Source organism: Portunus trituberculatus, chromosome 50, assembly GCF_017591435.1.
Source record: "Portunus trituberculatus isolate SZX2019 chromosome 50, ASM1759143v1, whole genome shotgun sequence".
Lineage (NCBI taxonomy): Eukaryota > Metazoa > Arthropoda > Malacostraca > Decapoda > Portunidae > Portunus > Portunus trituberculatus.
The window spans coordinates 16,645,293-16,671,197 of record NC_059304.1 but is presented as its reverse complement, the minus strand read 5'-3'; the positions used below and the strand labels follow the sequence as shown (position 1 = coordinate 16,671,197).

Genomic DNA, 25,905 nt, shown 5'->3' with positions numbered 1-25,905 from the left:
AGAATAGGATGCACTTTGGCAAACTTGTCCTCTTTTTTATCAAGATCAGTGTTGTCAGCTGCATGCAAATGTTTCATGATTTCATCAAAACGGTTTCTCCTCATTGAAGTTGCTATAAGCTCATTTTGAACATTATGTTCCATTGACCAGTAAAGACGGCGGCGTGGCAAAGTGTTGTATCCAGATAGTAACAAAATGCTAATAAACACTTTCATTTCATTGCATGAAAGCTGAAATGTGTGGTTTCCATGTTGCACTGCATACATCACAGTATCTTTGGTCAGTCTCTCTATTGCAAGAGTTTCTAGGAACAACTCAAATATTTCATATGGTTGACGAGGTAGATCAGCTGCTGAAGGCCTGTAAGGGGGTAACTTGTATGTTTTTCCATGCAAGGGATATCATCTACATGCCACTGTCTGATTTTGAGGCACTTTCTCCCAAATTCCCCAGATTTCTTCAAAATTGACTTTGAAGTAGTCGGCTGTGGGGTATTTTCTTTTTCTACACCAACGTGCGGAGTTAGGTCTTCTTGAGTAAAAGGTGATTCATTTGTTCTGTATTCGCCTTCACTTAAAAGCTGGGATCCAGGACGATTTCTAATCTTGACATGATCTTCATCTCCAGAATCTTCTTCCGTCTCGTTCCCGTCAGCTGGAGGTTGTATGTAGACTGTTATTAGGTTTTCTGATTCTATCATTTCATCTTCATCTTCTCCACTGGAATTGTCCTTGATAAAATTTTCTATCTCTTCTAAAATTTCTTGCGACCTCAAAGGCCTGTAAAATTGAAAGAAAAAAAAAATTAGTACAAGTGTGAAAAAAGTCTAATTCTAAATGCTTGGCTTTAAACTCAAATTGTAAACACAGTAGGCTTCCTAAAAACTTTATAGCAAAGAGCGATTATATATATTTTTCTCCCTCTGTTTTTGCATACAACTCATAATTATATCGTGTTGCCGTCAATCATGTATCCCACCGATGCGATAACGCAACATCAACAAGGGGCAGACTGCCCATGGTTGCATTTTCGCATCCGTAAAAAAAAAAAAAAAAAAAAAAAAAAAATTACGGATTCATAGAAAGTACACAAAATCACAAACGTTATACATAATGAATATAATGGATACTAGAATCCATCGTCTTATGATTTACTAGTGAATGGAGACTAAACTAAACAATACACACGATACTTACTTCTTTTTGTGAGAAGACATGATGAGTCAAATTTTTGTGACACTTCTTGGAATTCATGAAACTAAACAGCTCTCTCTACAGGAGAAGAAGAAAATTGAACCAGTAGCTACGAGTGTTGGCTACACACCGACGAGCTCAAATTCCATCTCACGTTCTTTCCTTGGAGTACAAGTGAAAACTTGTATGGGCATGTTTTGTGTTGCGAAAATGCAACCATGGGCTTATTTGGGTTAAGACACTCAAGATGATCTCTAAACACATTCATGTCATAAAACACCTCAAAATATCTCCAAAACACTCTCTCAGCATACCCAAATACTCAAACACACCGCCACCAACACTCAAAATACGTAAAATATACCAAAACCATGTAATACATACTGAAAGCACCCAAAACACATTTATAACGCGTAACTCCCTAAACACACTCAAAAGACCATGTAACACTACTAAAGAAACTTAAAACTCCGCAAAAACACCGGAATACATTATAAAGAACGGCAATATTACAAGGGAGACTTAGCTGAATATTATGGCTTGGCTCTTTCCTCCTCCCTTCGTAGTCCGCCACACCACTCTTATCACCACTATCGCCATACCACACCACCACTACCATCACACACCGTAACACACTACAGCACACCACACCACCACTGCCATCATACACCATAAACCACAGCACACCACTCTTCCTTTCTTAATATATGTGTATTTTGACTATATAACAGGGTGAATTGATAACAAGTAAAGCTGTGCGTGTGTTTGTATGTATATATGTGCGTTTGGGTGTACATCAGCAAGTTCTGAATGTTTGAGTGTGTTTATGACTCCCCTTCCTCTCCATATCTCTAGCCAACTCTCTCCATGATAATGATAATAATAATGGTAATAATAATAATAATAATAATAATAATATAGAATAGAATATAGCAGCAGCAGGTGGAGGAGGAGGAAGTGGATGCCACAAAGGAGGAAAATAAAGTACAAGGAAAAAAAATAATCCAAGCAACTACAACAACAATGACAATATTTATCACATTATTTTTCCTACACTCTATAAGAGACAACATGGCCCTATGGTCCTCTCTCCCTATTGCCTCACCTCCCCCCCCCTCTCTCTCTCTCCCTTTCAAGAGGCAAGGCTCTTGAGATCAATCTCTATCAGGATTCACAAAAATCTGGGGAACAGTTTACCAGTTAGTTCTTAAGTAGAGTGTAAGATCCAAACTGAAAAGCCTGGGCTGTCCTGTGACAACTTTATGAAGGCATGAAGTTTGATTTTTAAAACAAAGGATAAGAAGATGACTAACATTTCTTCTACCTTCCCACATCCACTGATTCTTTCTATAATATGGCTATCATAATTACTAGCAAGTAAATTCATTTAACTACATAACTGTTGCACTATTTAAACTTTAAAAAATCAAGGATAATAACATGATATAGGTAAGACATTTGTTTGTTTTCAAGGAACATCACAATTATTACAAAATGTTTACAAAAATAAATCAAAGAGCTTTCTTGTATACTGGACTAGACAAATGAACAAATCTTGATGCTCTGAGAGGAGAAGTTACAACACTTAACAATGGTGGAATGAAAGCTTGTAGGACGGGTACCATTAAGGCACTTCTCAACTCTTAACAAATACTATTAAGAAAGGAACACTATGTTTTCAATAACTTTAAACATTGACCAAATTTGCATATTAAAATTTAAGGAATCAATATATCAAAGGAAACAAAATGCCATTTTTTTAAAAGAATTAATAAAGCAATGCTTTACAAAAAAGAAAAAATGAAATATTATACTTAGATATCTTATTACCTATATGTACAGTATCACAAAGTACAACCATACAAACAATTACTTGCTCAAAACATTCAGTAATGCCAGTGTGATCAAGTAAACAATACTAAGATCCAAATAATTTTTGGATAAAGAATGTGAAATATAATCAATATATGTATTGCTAAAACATGTTCTGTATTTCATGTGATCTTTAACTTTATACAGCTAGTGATGATAAAGAGAATATAAAATTTGTAAATACCAATTTCTCTGCTTTAGATAAAAAGTAAATAAAATAGGACAAAGCTCTTCACAAAGCAGTAAATATTTGATCTTTAACAATGTTACAGACGTACCAAAGACTTGAGAGTCATAAAATGTACCTGTGGCATCACATTTGAATTAAGAGAGCAAGCTGGAGAATGACAGCAAGTAATTGTTGGGGGTGGATGACAGGATGCCTTACATCATTTTCCACATCCAGGGCCCAGTCATTACAAAGCCTGTAGAAAAACACAAAAGCAGGTTAATCACTGTTGCAAAAATAATACAAAGGAAACATAACACATGCATATCATATTGTCACTACAAATTAAGAATGAATACAATGAATAGTACAACTGCATCAGGTTCAGCAAAAAACAGTTTTGTGATACTGAAGTTAAAATACTAAAAAATTTGGCAGACTTTTGTGAACTACACTGAGGGTCATACAAGCTAGAACCACAGGTCCTTCTGAATAACACATCATAATACCATTTGTTGCTTATAAGGAAAGATGGTGATAAGCGTAAAAAGTTGTTGCATAGTCATCCTCACAGCGTAAAAAGTTGTTGCATAGTCATCCTCACATCACCCATTATAAAGGAATACTACCTGCAAATCACAGCACGGTCACAAGGCCCCACGGGCTTGAATGTAGAAACAGCTCTTTTGCTATGACTACCTACTTTTGGGGATGCTTGTGAAGAAACAAAGTTGTTGGAGGAAACAATAACAATCAATAAAATTACTTGATGTATGTATATAATTTTGTACTATGAATAGCTGAACATCTTCCCTATACTACCAGTTTGTAGAAATATCATGACACCATTTTTCACACAAATGTCCACCTATTCAGCAATTTATCTCAGCCTCAATTCAATGATTTGCTCTCATATACAAAGCAACTGATTACCATTCCCAGTACAAATTGTAATGAAAGAGGATATCCAAATAACACAGTGGCCATGTGCCCTTGGGTAAGAAATGCAAATCATCACATGCTCAAAGCCAGTGAAAGAGATAAGTACTAAGGCTATGCAAGTATGGCACATGCCCCCAATTTATCTTCAAATTAAGAGGGATTTACTATAATAAGATTTTATATTAAGAGAGTCTTGTGCAACATAAAAAATAAAGGCAGGCAGATCTAAGAGGAAATAATTCTAAATAAAAGTTTGTTTCATACAGGTAAAGGATCAGTGATGAAGGCAAATTTAACTTTTAAACTCAGAGTTAACCAGTCAATAAACATGCTTGAATTCAATTGACTGACACTCTTTTGATCTTATTTAGATCATTCAATTTTCAAAAATCCTGTATTCTGTGTAGGATTATGTCATATTGTTATCTCCTGCTAATTTGCTGGCTTACCTGGAGGGGCAGAGTAGTAACCTGGGGGAGGGACTGACATGGCTTCCTGGGGAGGCAATGCAGGAGTATCAGGAGGGGGAAGGGCCATGACGCCAGGTGGCCTTTCATGATCAACAAAGGTGACCTGAGGAGGAGAGGCTACACCACCAGAGGCCACATTTGGTGCCACACTACTACCAGACACACCCTGCATGAAGATTCATGATTGAAAATGTCAGTAAAGTTCAATGCTGGTGCAACTTTACATCTACAACAACTATACAGTAAAGACAATAGAAAAATCTAAGAATGTAATGAGATGTCATCTATTTTACAAGTTTCAATTCTGTGAAATTTTCATATCTGACATATACACATAATACATCAGGCCAGCAATCCCAGACAAAGCCCTACACTCAAACACACACCATTTCACACCCTCAACCATATCATCCCCTGGGGGAAAAAGAGAAAGTCTCATGTACAACCCAGGAACTTAGGAATAGCACAGCTGACTACATATTTCCATGACAAGGCCCAACAGCATACAATGGTTAAGCCCTGTTCCTTCGTGAGACCATTCCCAACCCCATACAGACTCCACTCCTCAGGAGTCAACATATAAATCTTAAACTTTAATATAACTGTTTGCACTGCTTCATCTTAGAATGCCCTGTCCTGAAGAGGCACAGCTTACACATGAGAGGATGACTGGATAAGACCATGTGACATATCAACCATAAATCCATATTTATATTGATTCAATGGAATGTACTAAGTGTTTCTTGACTGTGATGTTAAATATCAAAGTTATTCTCACAAAACTGGGGACCATACAGTATACAAAGCAAATCATATACTGTCAATGCTCACACAACACAAGAAATATATACCATAAGTCCTCATGCATGGCATGGCTCAATGGAATCTCTCTGATCCCTTCTTTAAAACTTATTAAGAGAGAGAGAGAGAGAGAGAGAGAGAGAGAGAGAGAGAGAGAGAGAGAGAGAGAGAGAGAGAGAGAGAGAGAGAGAGAGAGAGAGAGAGAGAGAGAGAGAGAGAGAGAGAGAGAGAGAGAGAGAGAATCAATTGAAAAAACTTATACAATTATGAATTTGTACATTGTTGAGAAAATTTTCGGATATTTAAACCAATCATGCAATCACAGATTTTTTGGCTCAGTGAATTCATGTGCTGTGCTGTGAGAACTGACACTATACTGAGGAATAAGTGGTAACTGTACATAACAATTATCCAAAATCATAAAAATGAAGTTTAGAAATAGACCTGTGATGCTAAGTTATCTGAGCTGGACTTCTTGTTGCCCATGTGCACCAGGGGTTGCCCTTCATACTGGTGGTTCCGTTGGTGATGGACGTGAGGTGGTGTATGGCTGCTGTTGTGAAAATGTCTTGGTCCTCCCCTTCCAGGAGGGCCTCCTCCACCTCGGTGGAACCTTGGTGGCAAGGACCGCTGGGTGCCGCCTCCCCCTCGGTAGAAATTACCAGCATTTGCTGCAGGTGCTAAAAGAGGCAAGCTCTTGGAAACCGAGGCTCAATAAGTTTTATCAATTTGTAACAATAAACAAAAATCTTGATAAGAAGATAAAAGAAAATTATGAAAAGGTAGCTAATACTTGTTAAATACAAAATTAACCATTGGTCATACTTTATTATCAGAGAGAATCTAATATGAAACTCTTGCAAAATAATAACTTCTCACTTCAAGTCCTGTACACATTCACAGATTAAACTAAGATTATAGCATAAAGGTAGTTTAAGTTTAAATAATCATTATCTGGCTCCAAATTCAGTAAGCCTAGTGTAACTATCCCTTCATCACTGGACTACTACTCCTTAGCTACATGTACAAAAAATGTGATCTAAATATGAGAGAGAGAGAGAGAGAGAGAGAGAGAGAGAGAGAGAGAGAGAGAGAGAGAGAGAGAGAGAGAGAGAGAGAGAGAGAGAGAGAGAGAGAGAGAGAGAGAGAGAGAGAAAAAAAAAATAATCAAACTTGTCCTAGCTTACCATGGAAGTTGTTGCCATGATTATTTGAGTATTGGTGTGCAGGAAAATGGTGTCCCCCTCCTCGGTGATGTGGCCCACCACGGCCCCGGCCCCGTGGGTGATGATGGTGATGGTGGTGGTGGTGATGGTGGAAGGGTGGCCCATCTTTCCCTCCATCTCTCCCATCAGGTTGCTGTACAAACAAACATTATCATTAATACTATTATCTTGGCCTTATTTCTTTGCCTGCACAAGAAACTGAAGGACCTAACACCATATCATTTTGGGGCATATCAAAACACTTCAAAAACCTACTTATCATCATGTCTTTACAAAATAATTTCTTCAAGATACTGTATCTTCCCCCTACTCTTTGAATATATAAAGAGAAACAAGACATGGAACAGCAGTGGAATTTCTTATTTTTCATTCAGTGTTAAATCATAACTTGGTGTTTATTCCCAGTGCCTAAAGTCCAGTGGAGAACCAAAATAAAGCAATTAGCCACGAATCACCATCACCATATCTCTACTGTCCACACAAAGTAAAAATATAAAGATGGAGAGAAGAAATGAAAAAAATTAATAAAAGGCATACCATCAGTCAGAGAAAAGTAATAACCCAAATACAGCACACTGCAATAGTAATCACACTCTGATACAATATTTCACTATTCAAAGTGTGTTACTTCAACTTACAAAAGGGAGAGGTGGATAAGGTATGGGGGAAGGCTCTCGCAGCAAAGGAGGGTAACCTTGCGCTGCAGGGGGTGGGCAGAGCACTGACTGGGGAGGCATATCACCCACATATCCCTGTCCCCAGCCTCCAACAGCCACCATCTGCTGATACCCATCTGTTCCTGCATGTATTCCAGAGAATAACATTAAAAATAATCAACTATTACCTAATCTTTGAGAATCCACACAAACTGAGTCTTCATTTTATAACAGAGGATAAAACTTGGACATGCTTGATTTAGAGATAATAATCCATGATAGTATAACAGTGAACTACATCTAATAAACAGTGGCAATATAAGAGTCAAACTATTATCAGTGCTGAACGCTTATCATGGTCTCATATCAAGCTTCTGGCACCCACCTTGACAGCTACTTTTCCTTTGTTTCTTGAATGCATTTCATTTATTTTTTATTCATTACATCAATTCCAAGATGCTGAGATTATGTAAAAGAATGAAGCCTCAGATATGGCTAACTTTGATATATGATCAAACACAACATATCTGACCTGGCATCAAGGGTGTCTGCTTGCCCTCTTCTATTGTAGCAGGGGAAGGCATCACAGGAATGCTGCAGCCCCAGTGTGGGTTGTAGCTGTAGCCCCCAAACCCTCCATACATCATGGGCATGTGATACACCTGATAACATATCAAGAATTATTCACTTCAACAGTAATGAAGATCAAACCCATATACTTTGGGTGAGATGAAATGAAAGAATAAATGCATATATGTATGACAGCTGAACATACTCTTAATAAATTAAGTACATAAAAAGAAAATAAAAATATGAAAGTGCAATCTTTTGTCATCCACTTAATGTGGTGTTTGTTTATGAATTTCTTACAAGATAAAAAAAAAAAAAATAATAAATAAATAAATATCAAATCTTGACCATAAAATTTATTTACCATGTAAGGGGGCACTCCTGGGTTCATCTTCATTGCTTCTGAATCTAAAATAAAATGAAAAAAAATACAGATATATTGATTAATTTCCACACCAAAACATTTCCAATATGAAATCATTAGCAATTCCTGATGTGGAAGGATTTCCATACATAACATCTCACACTGATAGTGAATATGTTCTACAGTGTGTATGGCTTAGCCACAAGTAGTGCAATCACTCACCTTGAACATTAGGATCCCATGGCTCTGGCCTGGCTGGCATAGTTGTGGCAGTGGAAGTGGAGGTAGTAGGTGGTGGTGGCAATGGCTGTGGTGGGGGAGTGTTGTACTCAGACGGGGTGCAGCTTCCATCAGCAGGGGGCACTGGACTGTACACCTGTGAGATTCACTCAAATCAAACTATGCAATGACACTTAATTCAAAGGACAATTATAGTTTTAGAACAAAAGCATTATGAGAACTTAGATAATCAAGATGATAACAATTTGAAGCATTTAGATATACTTGCTGTCAATTCCTAAAAACTTCCCACAAACAATGACCAAAATAAAATTTTACAGGAGAGCATTAAATTTCCTCATGGTAAGGCAGCTCCATAACATATTGAGGTAACCATGATGGCAGCGTCATGGTAATAGGGATTCACACAGTGGATACATCAGCAATATTTTGTTAAACTGAGGCATCTCAATGTCCTACAACCTAAGTTACCAGTTTTCACACCAGCTGTCATCCTATACAGCAGCCACCTACAACCAGATCCACCTTGAATAGACATTATGAGAACATATAAATCCCCAAGACAAGACTACCTCACCAGCTAGGCAGCTCTGAGTGCTCTCCTACACTTACCCATAGTTGAGCTAAGCTTACTCATCCACAGAAACTTGACCATTACTAAGAAGCAAACCAACACTACATCTGTAAATTCTCACCACCATCACACTAAAATACAGTAGATTTAAAAGAAAGCATATGGAATGATGAAAAAAAAAAAAAAAAAAAAAAAAAAAAAATCTAACTATTGGAAGAGACCAATCTATATCAATCAAAATAAGCTGGCAAAACTGAAAAAAAAAAAAAAAAAAAAAAAAAAAAAGGAATCCAGTCACCTTTAAAAAGTAAGTATGAAGTATAGTGAATAACATCTAATAAATTATGTTGACAAAAGGAAACAATTATAATAAATTCATGAAGTTATGATAGCAAGGAGAAATGAAAGGGAGTACTATGAATACATGTATAAAGCTATAACATATGAGGAGAATCAAGCAGATTACAATGAGTATCTTTATAAATTGATGACAATCTCACCTGGATAAGGCCTGGGCTGGAGTATGGTGGAGGGTATGCCACAGTGTACACAGTGGTACTTTGAGGTGAGGAGTTGTCTCCCAGCTGAGAGTTTAGGTGGACAATAACATAAACAAAGACAAACACAAAAGCATATCTACAACAAAAATCTATTAGGAAATAAAAGCAATGTGATTCATAAACACAAAATCAATTTTTGACATTCAGCTACAATGTATTTCAATTGCATGATGGAGAGAGATTTTGCATCAACTTCTTGATTCTATTGTTCCAATACTTTTTTCTCTCTTTTCTATTTCCCAGAAATGATTTCATTTACAAATAAGGTTAATCTTTTGTAAAGAAAAAACAAATCACAAAGGAATTTCATTTCAAACTAGCAGAGGCTGAGCTAATGAAACCACTTCATCAATAGTGGTTTATAAGCTCTTAAAGCTACACTGAGTTCACTGTGTTAGGAATTAATTTTGAAAACTTCTTGACTTTCAAACAAAGATATACTTTTTTCCCCATTAAGAATTATATAAATATTTCATGGCAAAATCTGGTATACACCTTAAAAATTGTAATACATAATAGCAAAAAATAAAATAGTAACATAAAACACATGCAAAAATTTCTAACTCTACAGTCACTAGATATCCGAGACAGATATTAAAATAAACCTATTCAAGTAACAAAAGTCAGACAAAAGGATTGGGATCTCATTCTCTAAAAAATTTCAATGAAATAAGAGGGAAGGACAAGAAATCTAAATATAACTTTCCTGCACAGTAACATATTTGCAATTTTTTTTTTTTTACTCCCTTTTGGGATGTTAACTGACAGTGTTTTGCAAAAGAAAAATAACAACAATCATTGAATTTCAAAACATAAAACTAATCTCTAATTCTACATAGATAAAATGGACAGCCAATCTGTCCTAAATAAGCCTCAATTACCTTGCACACTGTGGCTGGGCACAGACAAGTGTTCACGCCATGAGGCTGAGCTAATGAAACCACTTCATCAATAGTGGTTTATAAGCTCTTAAAGCTACACTGAGTTCACTGTGTTAGGAATTAATTTTGAAAACTTCTTGACTTTCAAACAAAGATATACTTTTTTCCCCATTAAGAATTATATAAATATTTCATGGCAAAATCTGGTATACACCTTAAAAATTGTAATACATAATAGCAAAAAATAAAATAGTAACATAAAACACATGCAAAAATTTCTAACTCTACAGTCACTAGATATCCGAGACAGATATTAAAATAAACCTATTCAAGTAACAAAAGTCAGACAAAAAGGATTGGGATCTCATTCTCTAAAAAAAATTTCAATGAAATAAGAGGGAAGGACAAGAAATCTAAATATAACTTTCCTGCACAGTAACATATTTGCAATTTTTTTTTTTTTACTCCCTTTTGGGATGTTAACTGACAGTGTTTTGCAAAAGAAAAATAACAACAATCATTGAATTTCAAAACATAAAACTAATCTCTAATTCTACATAGATAAAATGGACAGCCAATCTGTCCTAAATAAGCCTCAATTACCTTGCACACTGTGGCTGGGCACAGACAAGTGTTCACGCCATGAGTACATACCTGAGGAGGTGGTATGTGGGGTGGCGGTGGTGGTGAAATGAATGCAATGCTGGGGTCCACTGGATACACCAGAGTTTGAGGAACTTCACCGTTTGGCTCTTGTGATGTGGGTACTGGGTTGAGAGGCTCCACCTGCAGGGTGCTCTCCACTTCAGTTTGTGATGGTGGTGCTGGTGGTGGTGCTGAAAACTCTTTGGCTTCAGTTGGAATTTTAGAGAGCTCACCTTCAGCAGTGGCACTGGTTCCATTAATTTCCTCCTCTGCCTGTTGATGATAAAAATATAAATATTTTGTACCAGACTTTGCTCTGGTGCTACTCTTTTTTATTTCCACAGTTCACACTTTAATTGCATGTTTTCTCCCAGTAAATAAAATTAAATAAAAGGGAACCATCTGGAAAAACAACTTACAAATAAGGATTAAAAAAATAATTTTGCTTATTAAAAATAACTTATATTTTGCATAATATTTTGAAACTTCACATGTTTACTGCAAATGAACATCCAACCTTCCAACATCTACGACTCAAGTAAACAATTTTGGCTTCTCTCTCTCCAGCAGGATCAGAACATTAGATAAGTATCGAATGACAATACCATTGATACAAAAAAAAAAAAAAAAAACTGAGTACAACATTACCAAACAAACAACCATGTATTGATAAAAGCAAACCAGGTGGGAAAAATAAAAATTAATAAAATCAGATATTCTCACCTGGGATGTTGAGAGTGTGTGTTCCCCTGCCAGTACTATTTCTTTCACAGCTGACTCAGTTTGGCTTTCTTCGGGCTTTTCTACAGACACGACCTCAAGCTGAAAGTTCATTTACTCATGATGTAATAAAGTCTAATAATTAGAGAGACTGCTTGAAATTGAGTTATTTAATGGGAGAGGGATGAGATGATCTAAGTATGCAAAGGATATCTTGCAAGACATCAAAAGTTGATTACATAGGACAGTCAAGGCCAAACAAAAATCTATCATGCTGAAGTCAATGTCTTGGCCTAATTAATGATGTATCAATCTGAGTTTGCTGGGACACTCCTAACAAGAGTTCAGCTCTTGACAACATGCTTCTCATAGCCAATGACATATCCTTTCACATAATTCTCAAGTATTTCCATGAAACTATTAAGTTTGCGACAATGATATTCTATTTTATGGCAGGAAAGGCATAGAATGCCTGACTTGATCTTTCTATTACAATTAATCCCCACTATGATTCAGTTATACAACATTTCACTTCTACTATTTTCTTTACTTCCCATTGCCTACTATAAGATTTGTTATGCTTCATCTTTACAATCGCCAGAGTGTACACTCAACTTGCTCCACAGGCAAATATAGCGACATTTGTTTGGATACATAAGAATGTATACACTGCAAGTTCATTTTCTTTTCTTATCATCATTATATAATACATATTTAAAAAACAATAGATTGTCATAAAAAAAAAAAAAAAAAAAATAGTAAATGACAGAACAGAAAAACTTACCCGTTGGCCAGTTACCCTGACCTGCTGCCCCCCAGCACTCATGACCTGCTGCAGGGCCTCCATGGTGACCTCTCTCACATGTACCTGGGGATCCTTGTCTCCCTGTTCCATGTGACAGAACAGCTGTGTAAGTTTATTACATCATAATTCATCTACCTTACTTTGATGAAGTATAAATCTTAAATGATAAAAAAGACATGAATACACAAACATACAAATGACATCACTTTGAGAAATAATGGTTAAGAGATGCCATGAAAACTTTTAAGATACAAACAGACAAATGAAATAACTTACAGAATGATAAAGATGTTATAAACATTTTCAATACCAGTCATTAAAATGAAAATTCACAAAATCAAGACAATCAAAAAGGCTACTTATATGGCTATTCTAACCAATTTTCCATTGCTTCAAAATACAAGGTATTACATTATCAAGCAAATTTTTGTATCTTGCTTCATAGTTGATTTCCACAACAGAAGAAATGTTCTAATTTTCCTTTTCTTCTCTTTTTTTTAAGCAATATGGACTAAACATAACTAACACAGTAAAACCTTGGTTCATGAATGCCCCATTTCAAGAACAAGTTTTGCAAACAAATTTTAGCTTGGTAGGGTCATGAACTGTTCTTGGGATGTATGATAGTACTCACATAGGGTGGTGGTGGGTGGGTTATTGGTGGGTGAGGCATGGGAGGAAAGGGTGGGGCATTCTTGGGAGCACTGGGGCCACTGTGAGGGTTTGCAGGGGGATTGTTAGCCCTCATTGCCCACACACCCTCAACACCAATATCTACATTCATCCCACTCTGAAAAAATAGAGATTGGCAAAAATAGATACAAAATTTACAATCATAAACTTCATACAAAGTGAATAACATAAAAAAAAAAAAAAAATAATAACTACCAAAAATCAAACATTAATCATTTACACTTCATAGAAATGAGAATCAAATACAAAACTGAATGAAGCTATAAACTAAATCGATCCTCCAGCTGTAATCACTGAAGGAAAAAAATTTTCTTGGCTATACACATAGCAAGTAATAACATTCAAGTCAAATCCAATAATGTGAAAATGTGCAACCAATTAACTCAGTTGAGAGATCTTACCGGGATGGGAGGAAAGGCTTCTCTGGCAGGGTTGGGACCTCCCCTGTAACCCCCACTGCTGCCTCTCCCCATCCCTCGCTGTGAATAATTCCTGTACAGAGGATGGCAAAGCATTATTATTAATTTGGCCTTAACCATGAAGCATTTTAAATGGTCTCCATTTGAGCATTTGCTCTCATATCTATGAAATATGCATATCATAACTTAAATCACAATTAAGAAAAAACTATAGTATCGTAATCTAATGCAAGAATCTTACACACCCTCTCAATCACCCTGATGACAGCAATGTATGCCATGCCCAAATGGATTAGCACAAGAATATTGTCTGCATATACACACTATGGATATTTCTAACAGTCTGTAGTATTCTCACTTCACTTTTACTTAATGTCACAAATATATATATATATATATATATATATATATATATATATATATATATATATATATATATATATATATATATATATGAGAGAGAGAGAGAGAGAGAGAGAGAGAGAGAGAGAGAGAGAGAGAGAGAGAGAGAGAGAGAGAGAGAGAGAGAGAGAGAGAGAGAGAGAAATAAATTTTTCCTACTCCATTCATTTTCTGTACGTTCCAGATTCCTTTCTCTTACTTTTTCTTTAATTGATTTCATATTTCACTACTTCATTTATTTACTTTTTTCCTTCACAATCAAGACAAATATACTTAGTCACTCATTCAACTAAGTTTATAACTCATGGCAAAACACCCAATCCATATATACAGCATAAAACAATACAAAGCCCTCACTGTCCCAACACTATCCCTACAAAAACAGCATCCCTTCTATCTTTTTAGCTTAATAACAATACCAAAGTTCCTGTTTCCATGAGAATGTTTCTGTCTAACATCTCATCTCCTTCATGGTCTCTGATGACATGCAAGTAATAAAGCTACGAGTGTTCTAAATTCCAGTGTTCATGAGAAAAAACCAACGTGGAGTTAAAATTGAGTTTTAATGTCAGGCAAATTTTCACTACAATAAATACAATCGATATAAATAAATGTCCCACTGACTTACTTAACCAATGCTTTCTTTTCTTAGCTTTTGACAAACGAGTTGAATACATATTACCCAGCAATTATATTGAAAGGATTTATTGAAATTTTCACAATAATAAAATCATCTTTTGCAAGTTAGCAGAGCTACTTCTAGGCTTAGAGAGACTCTTTGGCTCCTCTTCCTAAGTTCCTAGAGAGAGAGAGAGAGAGAGAGAGAGAGAGAGAGAGAGAGAGAGAGAGAGAGAGAGAGAGAGAGAGAGAGAGAGAGAGAGAGAGAGAGAGAGAGAGAGAGAGAGAGAGAGAGAGAGAGAGAGAGCATAGGCATAACTCCTCAGTTCACATCCTGAACCAGTTTCCTGCAGACTGAATAGGGATTGCAGCATAAAAATAACTCAAAATTGATTCTGTCCAACATTAATACAACCCTGGCAAACCTGAGCAAACACATTGACTACTATATCTGACAGTGATTTTGTTTAAACAGTAAACACTGATTGACTAGCTATCAGGATGACAACATTTTCCATCCCTTGCATTCTTTTCTTGCCCAATGATAATCTTTTACTAAAAGTGGAAATTCCCACACAGGAGACGCACTTCTCATAACACTGCCATGAAAGATGGCATTGCATATCCTATGAAGACTTACTAGCAGAAGACCTGTCTATATCATTCCATCCATTCTCTAAAATGAACAATATAAAAAATGCATTACACATTCCTTGGATCTCTGAACATGAAAATGTGCATATCCTAAACTAATAAACATTAAATCTTAGAAACACTGACAATTTTTATCACACACAACACAGCTGCTGTGTAATCATTATTTCACACCTCAAGGAGGAACTATTCCTATTTCTTTCATACTTTCAACAACACTTTATTAATGAAGAAAACACCCTTACATAATACCACATGCTCTATTGGATAACAGATGCTTCAGTATGCTTACATCACTACTTTAGCATCTTCTGATGTATTCAATACATCTACAATATATCTTCATCACTATAATAAATTACCACACGTCTTGCATAGCTTTATAACCACTTGTAATATCATGAACACACCAAACATTGGTAATCAATGTAATCTAAATACCTGAATATTAATAATAGTTAGCTTGACAATCTTCACGTTGATCAGTAAACCTTGTCTTAACACAGCAGTGCCAAGCCTGACTAAGGCATGTGCAGTATCCCTTAGACCTACTTGTTGCCATAGGGAGGCTGGTGGTGAGGACCCTGAGGGGTGCGGGGACGTGGAGGTGTGGGGCTGCTGGCAGATCTCCCCCTCATGCCACAATTGTTGACAGGAGACTGTGTGGAGACAAATAGGAAAATCACACCAAAGAACAGTGCAAGAACAATCAAATATCACCATTTGTTTATCTATTGAAAAGTTACTTCAATGTCAGACTTTCTCTCATCACTTGTGCGACTGATTACTGTAAATATGCTAGTACTATGATGTGTTTGTACACATGTTAAAAAGTATCTATGCACTAAATGCACAAATCATTGACACCACAGAATGAAGGATGGTGAAAAGCAGTAACTGACATAAGATAAGTTGCCAGCTATATCAAGCATCAAGACTTTGGTCTCTGGGCATGTTGACTTTTTTGTGGACACAATATTACAGCTTCATGCACATAAGCCATGCAAGAAAGAAGTACTTCTGCATCTATCTATAATGGTTCTACCTTTTTCCAGTATTCCAAAAGTTTAACAATGAATTAATCTGAATTATCAAAATTTTCAGAGGTGATAAGCTCAACCAATCCCATTCTATAAATTAGTCAGCAGCTAATCAGCTCAAGCAAAGCGTTAGAATGCTTGTTAGTCGCCTTTTTCCTGACATACTACCCCACCAAACTTACAAAAAATCTTACAGAAGGCATTTGGTATAGTGTTACTACCTCTCGGACCTGCTTTCCTCCTTTCTTCTTGCTTCTCCCAGCTGCTGTGGAAGAACACGGAAAATATGTGAAAATATCAGACTTACTATTATTTATTTATTTATTATTTTTTTATTATTCATATTTCACATTTGTCTATGAATAGTTTCTAGATTACAAAAACAACAACAGTACCCAAGTTTCTGACATCAAGCTGACAAACCATTTAGCTCACTTACAGTACTCAGGTTCTGGGGGAAGGGGTGCCTTCTGGTAGTACCCTGAGAGCTTCTTATAGCTAGAAACTGAAGCTGCTGGACCACTAGGTACTCCAACTGGTCCTCCAGGAGCCTGCTGGTGCCAGGGAGAGCGTGGAGGGGATGGTGGCACTCGCTCAAGGGATTCATAAGGCACCTTCAACCTGGATGGTAATTAAATATCTATTGCATTTATTTGTTCGTTATTTATTTTTAAAGAATCACCTCTTTGCCACTCATTTCATATAATGTTTCAGATATGCAATGAATTGACAAACACAAACACAAACACAAACACAAACACAAACACACACACACACAACTGAGAAAGCCTGAATCTGAGTCCTGAGTGTGACAAAGCAAAGTGGGAGAGCCTCTTACTGTATAGCAGATGTTCATGTTGAAGCAAGTAGGTATGTACCTACTTGCTACACAGTAGTCCTGCAAATTGTTAATTTTCCAGTCATCATTGAAAGGGTGATGATAACCCCACATGTTGCCACTATGAGCTTCAACAAAAATCTGACCTAACAACCAGCAACAACACTTACCTACAACCTATTTCTTCTATATAGACATCTACTGGACCCTTATTCTCTGACATCTCCTGGATATGACCTTGGTAGATATCAACTTTCTCCTCAGCATTCTTCTTCTCAGCATTGTCACCTGAGCCTGTGAAAGGGATAGTAAGATTTTGGGTATTGCAGTATCTTGTCATGAGACGAGTAGTACTGATGGACAGGTGAGTTACCGACAAGCATTACACAATGTTAGTATGGCTGTCATTAACGAAAAGTACAATAATAGGGTATGTGACACCCTGTCTGAATAGATGGAAAGGTGGAAGACCAGCAGCAGATCAACTGTTTGTAAGTCTGATGCCAAGATGGTGACAATCAATACATTTAGATATGACTGCATAATTTTTATAGGAAAGAAAATGTGTTGAGAAAGCCACATACTTACAGTAAGATGGAGTATGTCTACATGGTGTTTGTACCAGCTGCTTGGCCCAGCTGTTATACCTGTCACCTGGCCACACTTGGAGTTATGATCCAGAGCCAAGCAAAGCCTCAAAAGGCATATGTGTACACAACATTTTCTTCTCAGAATAAGTTGCACTTTTGCCTCAAGCAGTATTTGTAGAAACTCATGTTACACTCCTAATGATATATTCACTATCTCACAATGCCATACCATGAAATCCAAAACACTAACTTATCAGTTGAGGCTACTGCAACAAAATCCCTTCTCTGGGTTAAGTTCATATCATGTGACCTTTAAGTCTTCAGGATACAGAAGAAAGATAACTATTCATATCAAGGTTGCATCCTACTGCAACAAAATCCCTTCTCTGGGTTAAGTTCATATCATGTGACCTTTAAGTCTTCAGGATACAGAAGAAAAATAACTATTCATATCAAGGTTGCATCCTACTGCAACAAAATCCCTTCTCTGGGTTAAGTTCATATCAAGTGACCTTTAAGTCTTCAGGATACAGAAGAAAAATAACTATTCATATCAAGGTTGCATCCTTCACCATACAGCACAATTACATGAACAAATAGCAAGTTCCTCCACATACTGCAATGATTACTAACTTCTCCCTTTGTAATCTCCTCCCTCAAATTCAATATTCCCAGTTTTTCCTAATTTTCTTTATTATCTTTTAGACTATTACACTTTATTCACTCACCTTGACCTGTCTGACTTTCTTGTATGCACATGACTTCCTTTAATAGCCAGCTATTAAGCAAGAATGTTTCTATTGTTTTGCCTGACCACTTTCCATTTTGTATTTTATTCTATATCACATTCCCTTTTCACTCACCCTGTCTGGCCATGTGAGTCTTTCTCATGGCTTCTACTTCTTCGCGATTGGGCAGCATCTCCAGCTTGATAAACACCTTAACTCCTGCTTGGAATCCGTTGTAATCAATAGGACCAAAGCGAGCTTCTGAAAGGTTGGTATTACAATCATAAACATTTGTGTCAGGACCACATCAATTATTAATACATTCTCACACAATATAAAAATCGAACTACATGTATCTTTCATTACAATAAAACCAAATTTCCTATCATTTCATGTACATTTTGATGGTGCTGTAAGAGTGTTGAATGCAATAATGTTCAGAAGTTTGAATCTAGAGAGTGAATAAATACAAGAGTGAAAATATACAACTAAAATAACATATACACACACACACACACACACACACAAATAGCTACTCACCTCTGCGCATGGTGTTCCAAGCATCATACTCAATGTTCCTATAAATATCCGGATCAAGGGACTTGGCTACCTTGTATGGAAATGGAGGAATGCCATGAGCTAGAAGGCCACGCACGTCATCAGGGTGTATGTCCTCTATGCTTGGCCGCTCCTCTATGGCTGTACTGGGCTTGTTCTCTGCTTCTTCCTGGCTGCTGTCCCGAGATATGCTGGTTCCAAGGATCTTCTCTACTAAAGCCCCAATCTCCTTTAGTTCAGCAGAATTAGCCGAGTCTCTCCTCAAGGAGGCATACTCCTTGTCGTGGAGCATTGTGTCAACAGCTAGACGCACATCCTTCAGTTGAAAAACACTAGAATACAGGATCTCATACACCAAGGCTGAGGAGGAAGAAAGTTAAAGTTAGTGTGATAACTAGAACACAACTGACTTAACAGATGTATAGATATTCCAAGACTAGATAATCAGTGGTCTAGAGTAACTTATAATGCAGCATATGCTGTGACTCTATACTACACACATCATATGCATGGAAAAAAAATATCCCATTATCATACATAAATGGAGAAAAAAATTTCATGCATCCTTAATTTGTGCTTAATGTCTCCACAACTTTTCATGAAGTAGAGTGTCAAACTGCCACATGAGAAAGCATCAACAATTAATTTCTGATTTATGAACCACTGTCACTCGATCACTTTCTACTGTATTTTTATATACCTATATTCCAAACAGAAGTTTCCAGTATAAGAATAAATACAGGGACAATATTCACCCAAATTTATCATGGCATGACTAAAAGGCTGACACTCTCTACCAAAGAGGAAAAGCATTTAACAGTAGTATAAATATTATCTATAATCAACAGTATTGGTAATTTGAGAAGAAAAAATGGATTTCCCCAGAAGTGCAGCATTCAACAACAAACATTACCAAGACACTACCACTCAATGCTCACACCATTTACAAGCAGACAACACTCACACTGACAGAACCCACGAGTCATGGCCACTTCTTTCTTGTACACAATGTCATAGTGATTGCCATGTGTGAAACTCAGCATGAGGGTCTTGGGGTAGTTGTACTCCGTGGCTTTTGTGGGAGGACAACCAATCTCCTGGTAGATAAGAAAGTCTACCCTGGAGCAGAAAAGTGGTATTATTCAGTATATTTGCCTCAGAAACATGACTGTATACTATTCATCACCCATATCTATTCCCATAGTGTGTGTGTGTGTGTGTGTGTGTGTGTGTGTGTGTGTGTGTGTGTGTGTGTGTGTGTGTGTGTGTGTGTGTGTGTGTGTGTGTGTGTGTAATTCACCTTGGTCGCCTGCTGGTCACCCAGCCAGTCTTTCCCATTACAGAGCGAGCTCAGAGCTCATAGACCGATCTTTGGGTAGGACTGAGACCACATCAATACACAACACACACTGGGAAAGCGAGGCCACAACCCCTCGAGTTACATCCCGTACCTATTTACTGCTAGGTGAACAGGGGACACGCATTAAGAGGCTTGCCCATTTGCCTCGCCACTTACCGGGACTCGAACCCGGGCCTCTCAATTGTGAGTCGAGCGTGCTAACCACTACACTACGCAATGATGTGTGTGTGCGTGTGTGTGTGTGTGTGTGTGTGTGTGTGTGTGTGTGTGTGTGTGTGTGTGTGTGTGTGTGTGTGTGTGTGTGTGTGTGTGTAAAGTTAAGATACTCACTTAAAGAGTCGAGACATTGCGATGATTTCAGTGTGTCCACCCCATTCCCTCACATCCTGCAGCTTATACACATGATGATCCACTGGCACTTCCAAATACTGCACAAAGAGACACAGTGATAAGACACTTCTGCCTCATAGTGTGTTTTCCTTCACTTCAGCAATTTTGGCATTTCTCACAGAATTATGTAATATGTACAAATTTACATCATTGGTAAGTTTCCTAAGAATATAAAGTCACTGTATATGATCATGATCCATGAGAGGAAACCCAAGTCTTTTCTGTGAAGTTATAGGTCTAAGCAGTTTCAAAGCAGAAAAAAAAAAAAAATCAATCAAATAAACAAGGGATAAGTTATGAGCAAAAAAGTTGAGCAGAGCAAAATCCGGAGGACCATTGTGTAAATATTACAAATTCTACAAATGTTTATATATTATTCTCAATTAAGCATTATAGTTTCACTCACTAAATAATCTTGAATTTGAAATAGTTCTACATTTCTATAAATCTCAATTGTAAATTTCCTGCATATTTCATTGTTATCAATACACACCCTTATGTTGGAGTGTATAACAATGAACTTATGCATAAAGTATTGGCACAAATACAAGTAACTATACTTGCAAATAACATGAGGAAACAAACTATGCAATTCCAAAAGTGTTCATCCTATGCTGCCTTCATTACAGCTGTACACTTTAACATCAGACACAATACTTCTTTGCTGGAAAAAGCAGAATGACATGCTATTGCTAATAGTACATACTCTCTCTCTCTCTCTCTCTCTGCAAAACTTACGGGCTGGAATTCATCTTTGTGCAGTATCATGTACTTTAGACACTGTGACCGCAAACTCACATGTTCCGTCTGCGTCATAAACACCTGCAACACAAGGTATCATTACTACAAATATTAAAATTATCAAACTTCCTCTTGTTCCTCTTTATCAATACTTGCATAATTCTACACACACACACACACACACACACACACACACACACACACACACACAGCCCGGTAGCTCAGTGGTTAGAGCGCTGGCTTCACAAGCCAGACGACCGGGGTTCGATTCCCCGGCCGGGTGGAGATATTTGGGTGTGTCTCCTTTCACGTGTAGCCCCTGTTCACCTAGCAGTGAGTAGGTACGGGATGTAAATCGAGGAGTTGTGACCTTGTTGTCCCGGTGTGTGGTGTGAGCCTGGTCTCAGACCTATCCCAAGATCGGAAATAATGAGCTCTGAGCTTGTTCCGTAGGGTAACGTCTGGCTGTCTCGTCATAGACTGCAGCAGATCAAACAGTGAATTACACACACACACAGTCAAATAAAGGAAAAATTGGACAAGTGTGGACAAAGAGACAGTACATAGAGAGCTACGGCTCGGGCCCTGTAATCACAAATAGGTAAATACAAATAGGTAAACAAACACACACACACACACACACACACACACACACACACACACACACACACACACACACACACATGCACACACACCCACACACACACACACACACACACACACACACACACACACACACACACACACACACACACACACACACACACAGCACTAAAACAAAGGCACAAATACCTGTTCAGCAACTGCACGAAACAGACAAGAGCCATCTCGAGCCACTTGCTTCCTGTACAACCCCTGGGACTCCAACCACTCATCAAAAGGGTCAAACACTCGACTGTTCACTCGTCGCCGCATCCTGCCAAGATGATGGTTAGTCACTCTGTTTCAGCACGACACTTATAAGTACTTGGGCACAACACTCAGAGGTGCACAATGCCTACTAACTGGTGAGATGATAAAAAACAGTATCATGCTTATGTTAAAAATTTTTTACCTTTTTTTTCTGACATAGGTGAAATTTTGAGAACTTACAATGCTGCTGAAACTTTTTTTACAAACTGTAATAACATTATACAAATACAAAGTTTATATATCTTTCAGTTCCTCATGAAACATACCTACTACATATTCAAAAAATGTCCCACTGATATCCTACCAAGTATTTGCCAAAACTGACCGAAAGACCAGACATTTATATATTAATCAGGACAAGATGAAGACAATGAATAAGACAATCTTTTTAAGACGGTGGATCAAGATTTTGAGAAAAATTTACCATAATGCAAAATTGAGAATTAATGTACATTAATAAGGAATAAGTTATAATATCTAATGTAAGTATTCTACAATGATAAAAATAACATCAAAGGTCCACTTGAACAGCCAGGCCAAATACAAAAGAATACACTGACTGGTGAAAGAAAAGTAAATCTATTATGCTAACAAAAGCTCAAAAGCTCAAGCTCTGGTATAACGTAACACAAATCAGCCATCAATATTATGAAATTCCACTTCCCTCTCACAACTCCCGCTCAGGACACTCCTTACCACTTGTGATCTTCATGCTTGTTGGTATACATCTCTGTAAATACATTTAGAATCTTATTAGACTATTTAAGACCACAAGTTTGGCTCATCATGTCAAATAGGCCCAGAGTGTCCTGCTGATGAATTACAGACCAGCACTGACCACCAGTTTGGGAAGTATGAACACATTAATTTAGTAGTTATATTCATAAAATACATATCTACTAAATGAAAGCAAAATGCAACTTTAAAAATTTACATGAGTGTTTATTACTGGTACCAGTGATAGTACACTAGTTGTTCTTTGGTTAGCCATACAAGCTCTGTAATATATCAAATATTAATGTAACTAAAGTTCACTTTGATTTAATATTTTCAGCAGAATTTCAAGGAATAAATGCATTCTACATCATATTTTCAACATTAGAGAAAATTAAACTTCCTTTGTAAATGGAAAAACTCTATTGGCTTTACAAATCCCCAGAAGTATGCTAAGCAACCTCACAAGAAGCTTTTGGTTTAAGTAATTCTAATTCCTTCGTAACTCACAGTGCTCCTTATTAAAATAAGGCTACTGTTGTGATCTATCACAAGATATATACTACCTGATTCATGTCAAAAATTTACCAGACCAGAAAGTTCCATGGCAAGCTTTAAGCAGGAAAACGGTCCATAGTATGACTGCATGTGTGAGGTCAGTACTGACCGGTGAGTCAGGTCAGTACTGACAAGGTCACGCTCCCATGCTCATATACCACATTTAGGAAGCGGAGAAACTTTTATATAGAAAACACACCTCAATGGTGATGTGGAACAAAAATGAAAATGATTTCAGAAATAATTTTAAAAATACATCAACCAATATAGAATCAGAGAAAGATAAAGTCAGAGACAGATGGTAAGGAGAAGGAGCATGGTTGGAAAAATAAGTAAGCTCTTGATGTATGGAGATGTGACAATAGCGGAAAAATCCCGGTAAAACCCACAGCCACACCTTAATGTCCTGTTTAGACGTTTAGACTGCGCTCAATAAAGCACCATTGTCATTTGGGAAAGATACAAAGAACAACATAATGTAAGAGAGAGAGAGAGAGAGAGAGAGAGAGAGAGAGAGAGAGAGAGAGAGAGAGAGAGAGAGAGATTATAAGAGAACACAAGAAAATGCCAAACTTATCCCCTCTTAGAGACCCAAAATTATGAACACTCCACACAAAAGGTTGTGGTCGGCAACAGAGGGTAGGTAGCCAAGCACCTTTATTTTCATAATTTTCTTCCAAACCTTCACAAAACTCTTTGTATACATATAATAATACCTTTACCCCAAAAAAATATAATTCACTGACAATAATCAGAATAAATGGAAAAGTTTTCTAATCCAGCCGCATAAGATACAAGTACCAAACTTAAATATCAAGAAGAGTTGGTGACCTTGCCATGAACACAGAAATTGTGGGGGCACACATTTGGTTTGGCTATAATAGTATTCGAGTGTGTGGTAGAAATTCATGATTTTTAAAATCCAGCGAGCTGTGAACCAGTCAAGATTAAGCACTAAAATGATTAACTGTGCAACTTTTTAGATGCTTGGTTAGGTTAGGTTTAAGTCCAGCAATGGAGTCTTCCCCATGGCTAGGATAGGTTGAGAAAAAAAAAAAACCGTGATGTTACGAAAAATTACCGTAGACTTTTTAATAGCCATATCTCGCTGTTTTCTCGTCCACTACCCAAAACCACCTATTCCCCCAAGCTTGTTTGAAGGGTGGGGGAAGGCAGATGTATTATATGTAATTACCGAATAAATACCAAGAGGAACACATTAATAATAAAACGAAATGAAGTCACTCATAACACAAAATCAAGACAAGCAAAATATTTAAAAAAATTTAAACCCTACACAAATACAGCATACATCCGCCTGCCTGTCACAGTAAGCAACCACCAGCTGGAGTAGATCCTATACCAGCAGAAGCACCACACGCCACCGCACACCACATGGAGCCACCACACACCACAATCACACCTTACCACTTTTGCAGCCACCGCCACACACGCGACTCGGCTGCGATATGACAAAGATATAATTGACAAATGCATGCAAAGGACAATTCGATCTCCTCTTTTTCCCTCCCAGACTCAATAATGGATATAATTTGCCCTTGAAGACAGTCCCAGGGCTAGTTACCTTAGAGTTTTGGTAGTTTAAAGTTATGTGATGTACGTGGACGGTGTAATGGAGTACATAGGGTGAATAAAAGACTCGGTAAGAATAACAACACGGCCTCCCCACACATCATGTCCTCCCCTTCTACCTGGGCACACATTCTTCCCTCCTTTACTCTTCCTGTGAACAACGACGCTCATTGATTGGATTTCCTAAAGCTGCACCATTCTCTACTGGTCCCCCAACCTAACTCCCGAGACAGGAAATACGTTAAATATCACTAAAAATGCTTAAAACATGTACCGACCTCGATCATGTGGCGTGTCTTGAGGCGTGACGTCACGATCCTTGAATGGCCCGAACTAAACATTTGTTCAATACATTCTCAAAAATCAAGAGAGACATTATCAGAAAACGACCTTTAAAAATATATCAACC

General features: G+C 37.3%; 1 protein-coding gene across 15 annotated transcripts; it reads right to left on the bottom strand.

Annotated features, from left to right (window-relative positions):
* Positions 1-2,641: 2,641 nt before the first annotated feature.
* On the bottom strand, positions 2,642-25,905 carry LOC123499670 (protein pygopus-like). 15 transcript variants are annotated; one of them, XM_045248043.1, is made up of 26 exons: positions 25,775-25,837; positions 23,328-23,361; positions 22,512-22,635; positions 21,717-21,800; positions 20,919-21,016; positions 20,193-20,347; positions 19,211-19,588; positions 18,806-18,931; positions 17,523-17,646; positions 16,954-17,135; positions 16,697-16,779; positions 16,027-16,133; positions 13,783-13,873; positions 13,323-13,478; positions 12,668-12,790; positions 11,887-11,985; positions 11,173-11,436; positions 9,578-9,661; positions 8,486-8,639; positions 8,264-8,307; positions 7,862-7,991; positions 7,312-7,472; positions 6,635-6,806; positions 5,892-6,127; positions 4,626-4,671; positions 2,642-3,490 (listed from the first exon to the last, which is right to left on the bottom strand). In XM_045248043.1, exons 2-26 carry the CDS (start codon positions 23,357-23,359, stop codon positions 3,450-3,452), a joined length of 3,294 nt encoding a protein of 1,097 aa, XP_045103978.1. In that variant the 5' UTR covers positions 23,360-23,361; positions 25,775-25,837; the 3' UTR covers positions 2,642-3,449. The 15 variants fall into 15 exon arrangements, with proteins under 15 accessions (XP_045103978.1, XP_045103968.1, XP_045103975.1 ...); XM_045248033.1 differs by having other exon boundaries at positions 4,626-4,812; positions 16,709-16,779; XM_045248040.1 differs by having other exon boundaries at positions 4,626-4,812; positions 16,736-16,779.

Coding starts and splice junctions, on each gene's coding strand:
- LOC123499670 (XM_045248030.1), bottom strand. CDS start 23,359: ATGTATACCAACAAGCATGAAGATCACAAGTG. Junction 9,662..11,172: donor CCCACATACCACCTCCTCAG/GTATGTACTCAT, acceptor CTAAACTCTCAG/CTGGGAGACAACTCCTCACC. Junction 7,473..7,861: donor GCAGACACCCTTGATGCCAG/GTCAGATATGTT, acceptor GAATACATGCAG/GAACAGATGGGTATCAGCAG.